Source organism: Corvus moneduloides, chromosome 34 (assembly GCF_009650955.1).
Source record: "Corvus moneduloides isolate bCorMon1 chromosome 34, bCorMon1.pri, whole genome shotgun sequence".
Taxonomy (NCBI): Eukaryota; Metazoa; Chordata; class Aves; order Passeriformes; family Corvidae; genus Corvus; species Corvus moneduloides.
The window spans coordinates 350277-362408 of record NC_045509.1 but is presented as its reverse complement, the minus strand read 5'-3'; the positions used below and the strand labels follow the sequence as shown (position 1 = coordinate 362408).

The window sequence follows — 12132 nt, the reverse complement described above, 5'->3', positions numbered from 1 at the left end:
TCGCACTGGGGCCGTACTTGTAGCGCCGGGGCCTGTACTGGGGTCACTGGGGGTATTGGGAACACTGGGAGCGCTGGGGGTACTGCGAGCATTGGGGTCCATACTGGGAGCACTGGGTGCCCTGTGCCGTCCATTGCCGAACCCCTTCCCGGCCTGAAACCGGCCCATCCCTGTCCCATTCCATCCCATTCCTATCCCATCCCCATCCCATCCCATCCCATCCACATCCCATCCCTATCCCCATCCCCATCCCATCCCATCCCATCCCATCCCATCCCATCCCATCCCATCCCATTCCATCCCATTCCTATCCCATCCCCATCCCATTCCATCCCATCCCATCCCATCCCATCCCATCCCCATCCCATTCCTATCCCATTCCATCCCATCCCCATCCCATCCCATCCCATCCCATCCGTATCCCATTTCCATCCCATCCCATTCCCATCCCATCCATTCCCATCCCATCCCATTCCCATCCCATCCCATCCCATCCCATCCCATCCCCATCCCATCCCATCCCATCCCATCCCATCCCATCCACATCCCATCCCATCCCATCCCATCCCATTCCATCCCATTCCTATCCCATCCCCATCCCATTCCATCCCATCCCATCCCATCCCATCCCATCCCATCCCATCCCCATCCCATTCCTATCCCATTCCATCCCATCCCCATCCCATCCCATCCCATCCCATCCGTATCCCATTCCCATCCCATCCATTCCCATCCCATCCCATTCCCATCCCATCCCATTCCCATCCCACCCCATTCCCATCCCATCCCATCCCATCCTATTTCCATCCCATCCCACTCCATTCTCCTCTCAATCCCACCCCAATCCCACCCTCATGTGAATCCCATCCTCATCCCATCGCCGCCTCCATCCCAATTCCCATTTGCATCCCCAAACCCATCCCTATTCAAACCCCACCCCCTCCCAGTCCCTCCCAGTCCCTCCCAGTCCCCCCCCCGCCCGCTCCCCAGCACACTCAGACCCCCCAGTCTCTGTCTCCAATCACTTTATTGGGGTGGGGGCTGCATGGAGACATCACCAGGACGATGGGGGGGTGTTGGGGGGGGGGGACACTCGTCCCCCCCAGCGGGGCCCCCCCGTGTCCCTCCGTCGGCTGCGGGACCCCCCCAGCTCTACTTGTTCTTCTTGAAGAAGCTGAAGCGTTTCTCCCTCTCCTTCGGCTCGCGGGGCCGGGGGGCCCCCTCGGCGGGGGGGGGCACCGGGGGGAGGCTCAGAGCCCGCGACATCCCCTTGGGGGGACCCCCAGGGACCCCCGAGCCCTCCCGGGGCACCCCCGGGCCCAGCGCGGCCCCGGCGGCGGCTTCGATCCCCCGGAGCCACAAGGCCATGTCGGCCTGGGGGGACACGGGGACATTGGGGCCACCGGGGGGGCACCGGGGGGGCACCGGGGGGGCACAGGGGGTCAGGGGACATCCAGGGGACGTCCCGGGGATGGGCACGGGGGGGGGGGAGTCTCACCTCGTCCTTAGCCTGGAACAGGAATTCCTTCCCATCGCTCAGCCTGGGGGGGGGCCGGGATCAGCCACAGGACCCCTCTGTGTCCCCCCGTGTCCCCCCCGTGTCCCCCCCATATCCCCCTGCATTTCCCCCCCATTTTTCCCTCACATCCCTCCCGTCATTCCTCCTTTTTTTTCTCCCTTTTCCCCCCATTTTTCCCCCATTTCCCCTCCCATTTTCCCTCATCTCCTCCCACTTTTCCCCCCGTTTTCCACACATTTCCCCCCTCATTTTCCCCCAATTTTCCTCCAGTTTTCCCCCATCTCCTCCCCATTATTCCCCCATTTCCTCCATTATCTTCCCATGCATTCTCCCCTCATTTTTCCCCCATTATTCCCCCATTTCCCCCATTATCTTCCCATGCATTTTCCCCTCGTTTTCCCCCCATTATTCCCCCCCCATTTTCCCCCATTTTCCCCCCATTTTTCCCCATTTTCCCGTACCCCAGCCTGAACACGTGTTTCCGTTTGCGGTAGGCCGTGGCCGGGTGGCAGCGGGCGCCGCGCAGGGGGGTGGGGGGCTCCCCGTGGTACGGGACCCCCGCGCCCGCCCCCCGCGCGTCCTTGAACACGCTCAGGGTCCCCCCCCGCAGCACACAGTACAGGCTCTGCCAGGACCTGGGGGGTCACGGGGGGGTCACGGGGGGGTCATGGGGGGTCTCTGAGCCCATCACCCCCCCAGGACACAGCCCAGGCTCTGCCAGGACCTGGGGGGGTCACCGGGGGGTCACGGGGGGGTCATGGGGGGTCTCTGAGCCCATCACCCCCCCAGGACACAGCCCAGGCTCTGCCAGGACCTGGGGGGGGTCACCGGGGGGTCACGGGGGGTCTCTGAGCCCATCACCCCTCCAGGACACAGCCCAGGCTCTGCCAGGACCTGGGGGGGTCACCGGGGGGTCACGGGGGGTCTCTGAGCCCATCACCCCTCCAGGACACAGCCCAGGCTCTGCCAGGACCTGGGGGGGCGCTTGGGACTTTAAGGGAGGGGTGTGGCACGTAAAGGGCGTGGCCAAAGCAGGGCGTGGTCATGTGGGCGTGGCCAAGAGACCCAAATAAGGCTGTGCTGTGTGGGTGTGTCTGAAGGGGCGTGGCCACGAATGGGGCGTGTTCCCGGGGTGTCCCCGGGGGTGTCCCCAAGGCCGGGGGTGTCCCCAGGGTGTCCCCAGGGTGTCCCCGGGGGTGTCCCCGGGGGTGTCCCCAAGGCCGGGGGGTGTCCCCAGGGTGTCCCCGGGGGTGTCCCCGGGGGTGTCCCCAAGGCCGGGGGTGTCCCCAGGGTGTCCCCAGGGTGTCCCCGGGGGTGTCCCCGGGGGTGTCCCCAAGGCCGGGGGGTGTCCCCAGGGTGTCCCCGGGGGTGTCCCCGTCCTGACCTGTTGGTCGCCCTCTTGCCGGGCGCCTCCAGCTCCTGCTTGCGGCACAGCCCCCCCTCGAGGGTCTCGGGCGGGGGCGGGGGGCGGGGGGGCAGCGTGGCCGCCACCCCCCCCGGGCTGGGCCCCCCCTCCTGCGCCCCGTTGGGCACCTGGGGGAGGAAAAGGGGGACAGGGGTGAGGGGAGGGGGGTCCCCCAGAGGGGTCTGGGGGCGTCCCCCCCCACATTTTGGGGGGGTCTTGGGGGTTACCTGGCCCGCGGCGCCGTCGGGGCGGATCCCGTTGAGGGCCGGGGCCTCTGCTGGGCGGCTCTGGGGGGTGGGGGCCCTGGGAAGGGGGGGCACACACGGGGTGACCCCCTGTCAGCCCCAGAACCCCCTCCCCATATCCCACACCTCCCCTCCCCGGCCCCCTTTCCCCCCCCAACCTTCCCCCAGCCCCCCCCCAACTGGGGGTCTCTTCCAACTGCCCCAAACCTCAATGTTCCCCCCAAAATCCCCTCCCCAGACCCTGAATGTCCCCCCCCGCCGCACCCCCCCCCTCACCTCTGCACCTCCCAGCCCCCTCCCCCGTCCTGGCTCTCGGGGGGCACCACCGGGGGGGTCCCTCCGACTTCATCCTGGGCCGGGGGGGGCTCGGGGGGCTGCAGCTTCCTCGCCGCCTCCTCCTCCTCCTGGCGCCGCCGCCGCTCCTTCTCCTCCAGCTGGGGGGGCACAGTGGGGTCAGGGACACCGCGGTGACGGGGGGGGGTCACGGGGACCCCATGGGGACCCCACCCAGAGCACAGAGGTGACCCAGGGACCCCCAGCCCCCTCCCACCCTGTGTCCCCTGGGTGTCGCAGTGACCCCGGCCCCCAGTGCCCCCCCTTCCCCTTGTCCCCACCACGTCCCCTGCGCCCCCTCCCCATTTCCCCCCCACATCCCCCCCGATGTCCCCACCGTGGTGAGGCGACTCAGGGCAGCGAATCTCTCGTCCCAGGCGGCCGCGGCCTTTTGGAAGCTCTGGTGGCGTTTGAGGAGGGTCTCGGCCTCGGCCAGGCTGGAGCCCAGCTCGGGGGCGCGGGCCAGGGGCTCCCTGCTGGCCAGCCAGGCCTCGGCCGTGGCCGCGTCACGCCCGAACACCAGCACCTCCAGCACTGGGGACACGGGGATGGTCACCGGGGGGGCAGCGGGGGGCAGGGACCCCCCCTGTGCCACCCCCGAGCCACCCCCGGGCACCGAGAGGGGACACTGGGGACACACGGGGCGTCCCCAGCTCTCACCGGTCTGCAGCCACTCCAGCTTGTCCTGCCAGCGCTCCCCGATGTCCCTGCGGCGCTCCTGGAGCTCCTGGAGCTCCTGGGACAGCTGGGGGGACACGGGATGGACACGGGATGGACACGGGATGGACATGGGATGGACACGGCACCACAGAGACGAGGATTTGGACGGGGGGATGTGGGGCTGGGGACATGGGGACAGTGACAAGGGTGGAGACACAGTGACACGGGGACACAGGGTGCCAGGCACGTCCCACCTTGTCGGCGTCGTGGTGGCCACGCTGCAGCAGCACCGTGGCCGCGGCCACGCAGGCCCCGAAGGAGCCCTCGCGCGCCTCCAGCTCCGCCCGCAGCCCCTGGTGCTGCTGGATCAGCAGCTCGGCCGCGGTGACATCCCTGCGGGGCACAGGGACACCAGCGGTGACCACGGGGACACCCCGGCTCCACCTGGGCGCAGCCGCGCGGGGCCGAGCCACCGGGGTGGCCGCGGTCACAGCCCCACGCCGGGGTCGCTGCGGTGTCCCTGGGGTGTCCCCGAGATGTCCCCAGAGCTGTCCCCACATGTGTCACCCCACATCTGGGATGTCCCCAGGGCGTCCCCATGTCCCACCTGGGGCGCTCCCGGGCCTGCAGCTGCAGTTGCATCCCGTCCATCCAGAGCCGCAGGTCGCGGGCGGCGCGGAGGAACCGGAACTGCTCCACGGTGTCCCCGAGCAGGCGGCGGCGGCGCTGGCAGCGCCCGCGGAGCTCGGCCCAGGCCGCGGCCACCGCGCCCTCCTGCGCCCGCAGCTCCTCGGCCCGTGGGCCCGCGTACGCCGCGGCCAGGCGCCCCGCGGCCTCCTGGACAGCGGTCACCTGCGAGGACAGGGGACACGGGACACGTGTGACAGCTGTGACATGGCACACATCCCCCTCCTCACCGCACAGGAGTGACAGGGGACAGGCGTGACACGTGTGGCACGGAACGTGTCCCCTCACAGGCACCTCTTGCACTGCAGTCGCCTCAAGAGTGGGACGTGGGACAGGTGACGCATGCGGCTCGCAGCCACCTGCTGCACCGCGGCCTGTCCCTCCCTTGTCCCTCCCTGCGTCCCCCGTGTCCCCTCACCTGGGCGCTCAGGGCCTGCACGTCGTGCTCGAAGGCGCGGTGCTGCCTCTCCAGCCCCTCGGCCGCGCGCAGGTCCCGGCCCAGCTCCTCGGGGACCTGCCGGGCCTTGTCCCGGAGCTGCGCCAGCACCTGGCGCGCGTCGCGGCGGAAGCGCTGCAGGTCGTGAGCGGCCGCCAGCTCCTGCGCCCGCGTGGCCACCAGCTCCAGCAGCTCGGCCCAGGCCTCGTTAAGCCCCGCTTGCCACTGGGCCACGGCCGCGCGCTCGGGGTGGCCCCCGGCGATCAGCGCCGCCGCCGCCGCGTTGGCCGCGTCCACCCGCTCCTGGCCCAGCCCGCCCGTGTCCCGGGAGAACTCCCGGAACTTGTCCCGGAGCAGCTGCGGGGACACAGGCCAGGCCGGGGTCAGGGGGCACTGCCGGGGACAGGGACACCCCCGGTGACAGGGGGACACGGGGCCCCCCCAGTGTCAGGATGACCTGGGGACCACCTGGCACTGAGGTGACACGGGGACTCCTCAGTGTCACTGTGCCCGTGCCCCCCGTGTCCCCTCACCGTGACGTGCTCGAAGTCCTGCCCCAGCTCCCGGGACGCCGCCACCACCTCTCGCTCCGAGATCCACTGCTCCAGGTCATCGAGGTCCCGGCGCAGCTGGCACAGCCGGTGGTGGCCCTGCAGGGTGGCCCTGCGCTCCCCGGCCAGGTGACACAGCCCCGCATAGAGACGCTGCACCTGCGCGGCGCGGGCACGGAGCCGCTCGCTGGGCGGGGACAGGGGACAGCGGTGTCACCCCGGGGACATCACCAGTGTCACCCAGGGGACACAGGGACAGCGGTGTCACCCCGGGGACATCATCCGTGTCACCCAGGGGACAGGGGACACTGGTGTCACCCCGGGGACATCACCCGTGTCACCCAGGGGACAGCAGTGTCACCCAGGGGACATCACCCGTGTCACCCAGGGGACAGCAGTGTCATCCCGGGGACATCACCAGTGTCACCCAGGGGACAGCGGTGTCACCCAGGGGACATCACCAGTGTCACCCAGGGGACACAGGGACAGCGGTGTCACCCAGGGGACATCACCAGTGTCACCCAGGGGACACAGGGACAGTGGTGTCACCCCGGAAACATCACCGGTGTCACCCAGGGGACAGCAGTGTCACCCCAGGGACATCACCCGTGTCACCCAGGGGACAGGGAACAGTGATGTCACCCAGGGGACAGGGGACAGCGGTGTCACCCCGGGGACAGGGGACAGGAGCGTCAGGGGACACAGGGCCATCAGAGGACAGACAATGCACACGGGCACAGGGGACACAGGGATCTCAGGGGACAGCGAGCACTGGGACAGGGGTGTCACGGGACACAGGGACCATGCCCACGGTGCCGGGGGTGTCCCCAGGCTGTCCCCACCCGTCGGGGTGGCCACTGGCCGCCATGGCCCGGCCCTGCTCGGCCAGCAGCTCCACGGTGCCGCCGTAGTCGCGCAGCTCCTGCTCCAGCCCCAGGTGCCGGCTCAGCATGGCCTGGGCGCCCGGCTCGTCCTGGGGACACCGGGGGGCACGGGAGGGGGGTCACAGCCATGTCCCCACCCCCAGAGACCCCCCAGCTCCCCCTGTGACCCCCCCAAACCCCTCCCCACAGCCCCCTTGACCCCCTCAGCAGCTTCCCTGCTCCCCCGGGACCCCCCTGGAACCCCTCCATAGACCCCCCACAGCCCCCCCCGCTCCCCCTGGGAACCCCCAGAGACCCCCAGAGACCCCCCTGCTCCCCCTGGGAACCCCCAGAGACCCCCAGAGACCCCTCCCAATCCCCCTGTGACCCCCCATAGACCCCCCACAGCCCCCCCCGCTCCCCCTGGGAACCCCCAGAGACCCCCAGAGACCCCTCCCAATCCCCCTGGGACCCCCCATAGACCCCCACAGCCCCCCCTGCTCCCCCTGGGACACCCCAACCCCCCTATAAACCCCTTCCCCCGCCCCACCCCAGCCGAAGCGGGGCCACCCTGCTGTCCCCAGGGGGTGGCCAGGCCCCGTCGCACCTTGGCCTTGTCCTGGGCCAGCATGTGCAGCTCGCGCTCGCCCAGCCAGGCCTCGGCGGCCGCGGCGTCGCGCAGGAAGCGCTGGGCGGCCAAGGCGGCCTCGAGGCTCCGCTGCCTCCGCGCCGCCTGCGCCCGCAGCTCCCGCCAGGCCTCCCGCAGCGCCGGGACCCCCCCGGGGACCCCCGAGCCGGGGACCCCCGAGCCGGGGACCCCCCGCTCCAGCAGCTCCGTCACGCGGCGCTCGCGGCCCTGCAGCTCCTTCTGCAGCGTCTGCGGGGGAACGCGGGGGCAGCGGGGTTTGGGGGGGCTTGGGGGGGGGGGATTGGGGGTCTGGGGGGTCTAGGAGGGGTCTGTGGGGGAAATGGGAGGTACACGGGGGGTCGGGGGGGGCCACAGAACGTGCCGGGGGTGTCTCTGGGGGGGCAGGGGTGGGCCAGAGAACCTCTGGGGGGGTCAGAGGGAGGGACATCTGTGGGACCCCCCGGGTCGTGGAGCGAGTCCTGGGGGTCCAGGGGGGTCTCTGGGGGTCACAGGGGATAGAGGGGGATGTTTGGAGACCCCCCCCGACCCACCTCGTTCTTCTGGAGCAGCAGCTGCACCGAGGGCAGGTCCTTCCCGTGGTCCGTGGACACGGCCAGGGCCTGGCGCTCCTGCACCCACAGCTGGGGACATGGGGGGACAGCGGGGGGTCACTGGGGGTCACTGGGGGGTCACTGGGGGTCATTGGGGGTCACTGGGGGTCAGGGTCACCAGGGGTCCGGGACACTGTGAGGACAGGGATGGGAGGGGATCAGGGACTGGGGGTCAGGGATTGAGGAGGAGATTTGGGTTGGTGGGGATCAGGGATTTGGGATCGGGAACGCGGGACCAGGGGCCCCAGAGGTCAGTGACAGCCCTTGGGGGGGGTTCCCGGGGGCATCCCCCCACTCACGAGCTCGTCCTCCAGGTCCCTGCGGAACTGGTGCAGCTCCCTGGCGGCCGCGAGGCTCCGGCCGCGCTCCTGCAGCGGCTCCCGCAGCTCCCGGAACTGCTGCTCCAGGTCCCGGACCTGCTCCTGCACCCCCGCGCTCCGGGGGTGCCCCGGGCTGAGCCCCCCGGCCTGCGCCCGCAGAGCCCCCACCTCCTGCTCCCGCAGCGCCGCCTGCGTCTCCAGCAGCTGGGGGGGCGCGGGGGCTCAGCGACCCCCGGGGGATCCCCCAGAATCTGCACCCCAAAATCCCCCCCACCCCAAACCCTGCCTCGCAAATCTGCACCTCCAAACCTGCACCCCAAGCCCTGCACCCCAGAATCTGCACCCCCAAATCTGCACCCCAAACCCTGCACCCCAAACCTGCACCCCCAAACCCTGCACCTCCAAATCTGCACCTCCAAACCTGCACCTCCAAACCTGCACCTCCAAATCCTGCACCTCCAAATCTGCACCTCCAAACCTGCACCTCCAAACCTGCACCTCCAAATCTGCACCTCCAAACCTGCACCTCCAAATCTGCACCCCAAACCTGCACCTCAAGCCCTGCACCCCAAACCCTGCACCCCCAAACCTGCACCCCAAACCCTGCACCCCAAGCCCTGCACCCCAAGCCTTGCACCCCCAAATCTGCACCCCAAACCTGCACTCCCAAATCCGCACCCCCAAACCTGCACCCCCAAACCTGCACCCCAAACCTGCACCCCAAACCCTGCACCTCCAAATCTGCACCCCCAAACCTGCACCTCCAAATCTGCACCCCAAACCTGCACCCCAAACCTGCACCCCAAACCTGCACCTCCAAATCTGCACCCCCAAACCTGCACCTCCAAATCTGCACCCCAAACCTGCACCCCAAACCTGCACCCCCAAACCTGCACCTCCAAATCTGCACCCCAAACCTGCACCCCCAAATCTGCACCCCCAAACCTGCACCCCAAACCCTGCACCCCCAAACCTGCACCCCCAAACCTGCACCCCCAAACCTGCACCGCAAACCCACCCCCCCCAACCTGGGGACCCCAAACCCTGCACCCCGAAACTCAAGCATCCCAAACCTGCATCCCAAGCCCACCCCAAAAGCCGTACCCCAACCCTGCCCCTGAGCCCCACACCCCCAACCTTCACCCCAAACCTTCGCCCCCCTCCCCCCGCCCCCCATTCCCATTCCCATTCCCTGACCCCACCCCTTCCCCGGCGTCCCCCTGACCTGGTGCCGGGTGAGCAGCACCCCGACGCTGGTCAGGTCCTGGCCGCAGTGGCCGGAGCGGAGCTGGGCGCAGACCCCGGCGAGCCACGAGCGGAGTCCGGCGCAGGCCTGGGCGCAGCTCTCGGCGCGCGCGGCTTCGGCCAAACCCCGGCCCTTGGCGGCCGCCGCCGCCTCCACCTGCGCCCACAGCGCCCGCAGCTCCTGCCGGGGCGCGGTCACTTGTCCGGCCAGCGCCGGCCGCGCCCGCGCCAGCTGCTCCCCATCCTGTGGGGGGACACGGGAACGGCGGCACAGAGTTACGGGTTGGGCCCGTGGGACCAGCGAGGTTGGGCTCAAAAAAATCATGGAATTGTTAAGGTTGGACCCAAAAAAATCATGGAATTGTCGCTATCAAGGTTGGGCCCGTGGGATTGTGGGATCAGAAGATCGGAACCGTGGAATCACCACGGAATTGTTGAAACTGGACCCACGGGATCGTGGAATCGTTGAGGTTGGACCCGTGGAATCGTTGAGGTTGGACCCATGGAACCACCCAGGTCGGATCAAAATCATGGAATTGTTAAGGTTGGACCCGAAAAAATCAGTAAATTGTTGATGTCAAGGTTGGAGCCATGGAATTTTTGAGGTTGGACCCATTTAATTGCGGGATTATTAAGGCTGGGCCCACGGAACCACGGAATCGCTGAGGTTGGACCCGCGGAATTTTGTGACTCAACCCCCCCCTCCCGTATCCCACCTTTTCCAAGGGCCGCCCCCCTCCTGGATCCCCGTTTTCCCCCTGTTTTCCCCCGTTCCCACCTTCTCCAGCGCCTCCAGCCAGCCCCGGTTGGCCGCGAGCTCGGCGGCGAAGGCCTGGTGCTTCTGCCACTTCCCCTGCAGGTCCCGCGTGCCCTCGTAGGACACGTCCCGGGCCACCGGCAGCTTCTCGTTCAGCCACAGCGTCAGCTGGGAACGGGGACGGGGAACCAGAATGGGAACGGGGACAGGGGTGGGGACGGGGATGGGAATGGGAATGGGAATGGGAATGGAAATGGGAACGGGGACGGGGAACCAGAATGGGAACGGGGACGGGGGTGGGGACGGGGATGGGAATGGGAATGGGAACGGGAATGGGAACGGGAATGGGGACGGGGATGGGGACGGGGAGGGGAACCAGAATGGGAACGGGGACGGGAATGGGAACGGGAATGGGAACGGGGACGGGAACGGGGAACCAGAATGGGAACGGGGACGGGGGTGGGGACGGGGATGGGAATGGGAATGGGAATGGGAATGGGAATGGAAATGGGAATGGGAACGGGAATGGGAACGGGGACGGGGACGGGAACAAGAATGGGAACGGGGACGGGGGTGGGGACGGGAACAGGAATGGGAATGGGAATGGGAACGGGAATGGGAACGGGAACAGGGATGGGGACGGGGATGGGAACGGGGACGGGAATTGGAATGGGATGGGGGACACAGGTCAGGACCTCTTCCCACAGTCCCATCCCAGCCCAGTTCTCATCCTCATCCCATCCACATCTTAACCCCATCTCGATCCCTGATCTCAATCCTAATCCCATCCCAGCTCATTGTGTTCTCCTTCCCATCCCATCCCATCCCATCCCATCCCATCCCATCCCGTCCCGATCCCGTCTCACCTCCTGCCCGTCCTGCAGGAACTTCTGCAGCTCCCAGTTATCCCGCAGCCGCCCCAGCAGCTCCTGGGCCGACTCCCGGATCTTCTGGTGCCTGTGCCAGGGCCAAGGCGGGTGAGAGACCCCATTCCCAGGCGACGGCACGGGACTGGGACAAACTGGGACGGGTCTCCCTCACCTGCTCTCCACCGACTCCACCGTCTCCCGCACCTTTTCCGCGTGGACGCCGCCCTCGTCCAGCAGCTTCCGCCCGGTGTCCGTGAGCGCCCGGACGCGCTCGGCGCCGGTGTCCAGCGCGGCCAGGAACTCCTCCAGCCTCCGCACGGCCGCCTCCGCACCCGGCACCGTGCCCGGCATCTCCGTGTGGGCCAGCGTGTGCTCCTGCGGAGCGGGATTGGGACCGGGACCGGGATCGGGACCGGGACGGCACCGGAGCCCCGGGATTCCCCGGCGCGCCCCGGATCCCCCCTCACCTGCTTCCCCAGCGTCCCCTCCACCTGCTTGGCGTCCCGCAGGAACACGTGGAAGGCGACAGCCTGGGCCAGGAGCCGCTGCCGCTTCTCCCACACCCGGCCCAGCTCTTCCCAGTCCGCGTCCAGCGCTTCCAGGCGCTGGAGCAGGGACAGGCTCTGCGGGTCCGTCTGTCCCCGCGTCACCTCCCGGCCGGCGCTGCGGGCGCTCCGGTAATCGGCGCCGTAGTGCGAGATCTCGGTGCGGAGGCTCTCGTGCTGCCGCAGGGAGCCCTCGGCCTCGGCCAGGGACGCGGGGACGTCCTCGGAGCCGGCGGCCGCGCGTGTCCGGGACAGCCAGGCCTGGAGCGCCGCCAGGTCCCGCAGGAAGCCCTGGAGCCGCCGCGCCTGGCCCAGGGACTCCTCGCGGCTCCGGTGGCAGCGGCGCAGCGCGTCCCACTCGGCCTCGAGCCCCGCCAGCCCCTCGCGGATCTCGGGCGCTCGCTCCGGCTGCTCCCCCTGCAGCTTCTCGCCCTCGGCCCGCAGCTCCCGCAGCTTTC

At 68.9% G+C, this 12132-nt stretch overlaps 1 protein-coding gene across 1 annotated transcript in view; it reads right to left on the bottom strand.

Annotated features, from left to right (window-relative positions):
* Positions 1 to 1008: 1008 nt before the first annotated feature.
* LOC116437213 (spectrin beta chain, non-erythrocytic 2-like) overlaps positions 1009 to 12132 on the bottom strand; it is a 17118-nt gene continuing 5994 nt past the window's right edge. Inside the window, exons 10-30 of the mRNA XM_032094812.1 lie at positions 11597 to 12127; positions 11302 to 11504; positions 11127 to 11217; positions 10282 to 10428; positions 9484 to 9747; positions 8238 to 8462; positions 7879 to 7968; positions 7307 to 7576; positions 6679 to 6809; positions 5819 to 6023; positions 5268 to 5642; positions 4770 to 5014; positions 4417 to 4555; positions 4163 to 4247; positions 3840 to 4036; positions 3446 to 3603; positions 3152 to 3227; positions 2904 to 3052; positions 1981 to 2154; positions 1499 to 1541; positions 1009 to 1374 (exon numbers count right to left, since the gene is read on the bottom strand). Of these exons, the coding sequence (XP_031950703.1) occupies positions 1153 to 1374; positions 1499 to 1541; positions 1981 to 2154; positions 2904 to 3052; positions 3152 to 3227; positions 3446 to 3603; positions 3840 to 4036; positions 4163 to 4247; positions 4417 to 4555; positions 4770 to 5014; positions 5268 to 5642; positions 5819 to 6023; positions 6679 to 6809; positions 7307 to 7576; positions 7879 to 7968; positions 8238 to 8462; positions 9484 to 9747; positions 10282 to 10428; positions 11127 to 11217; positions 11302 to 11504; positions 11597 to 12127 (4020 nt within the window). The 3' untranslated portion in view covers positions 1009 to 1152. The remainder of the gene's footprint in view (positions 1375 to 1498; positions 1542 to 1980; positions 2155 to 2903; positions 3053 to 3151; positions 3228 to 3445; positions 3604 to 3839; positions 4037 to 4162; positions 4248 to 4416; positions 4556 to 4769; positions 5015 to 5267; positions 5643 to 5818; positions 6024 to 6678; positions 6810 to 7306; positions 7577 to 7878; positions 7969 to 8237; positions 8463 to 9483; positions 9748 to 10281; positions 10429 to 11126; positions 11218 to 11301; positions 11505 to 11596; positions 12128 to 12132) is intronic.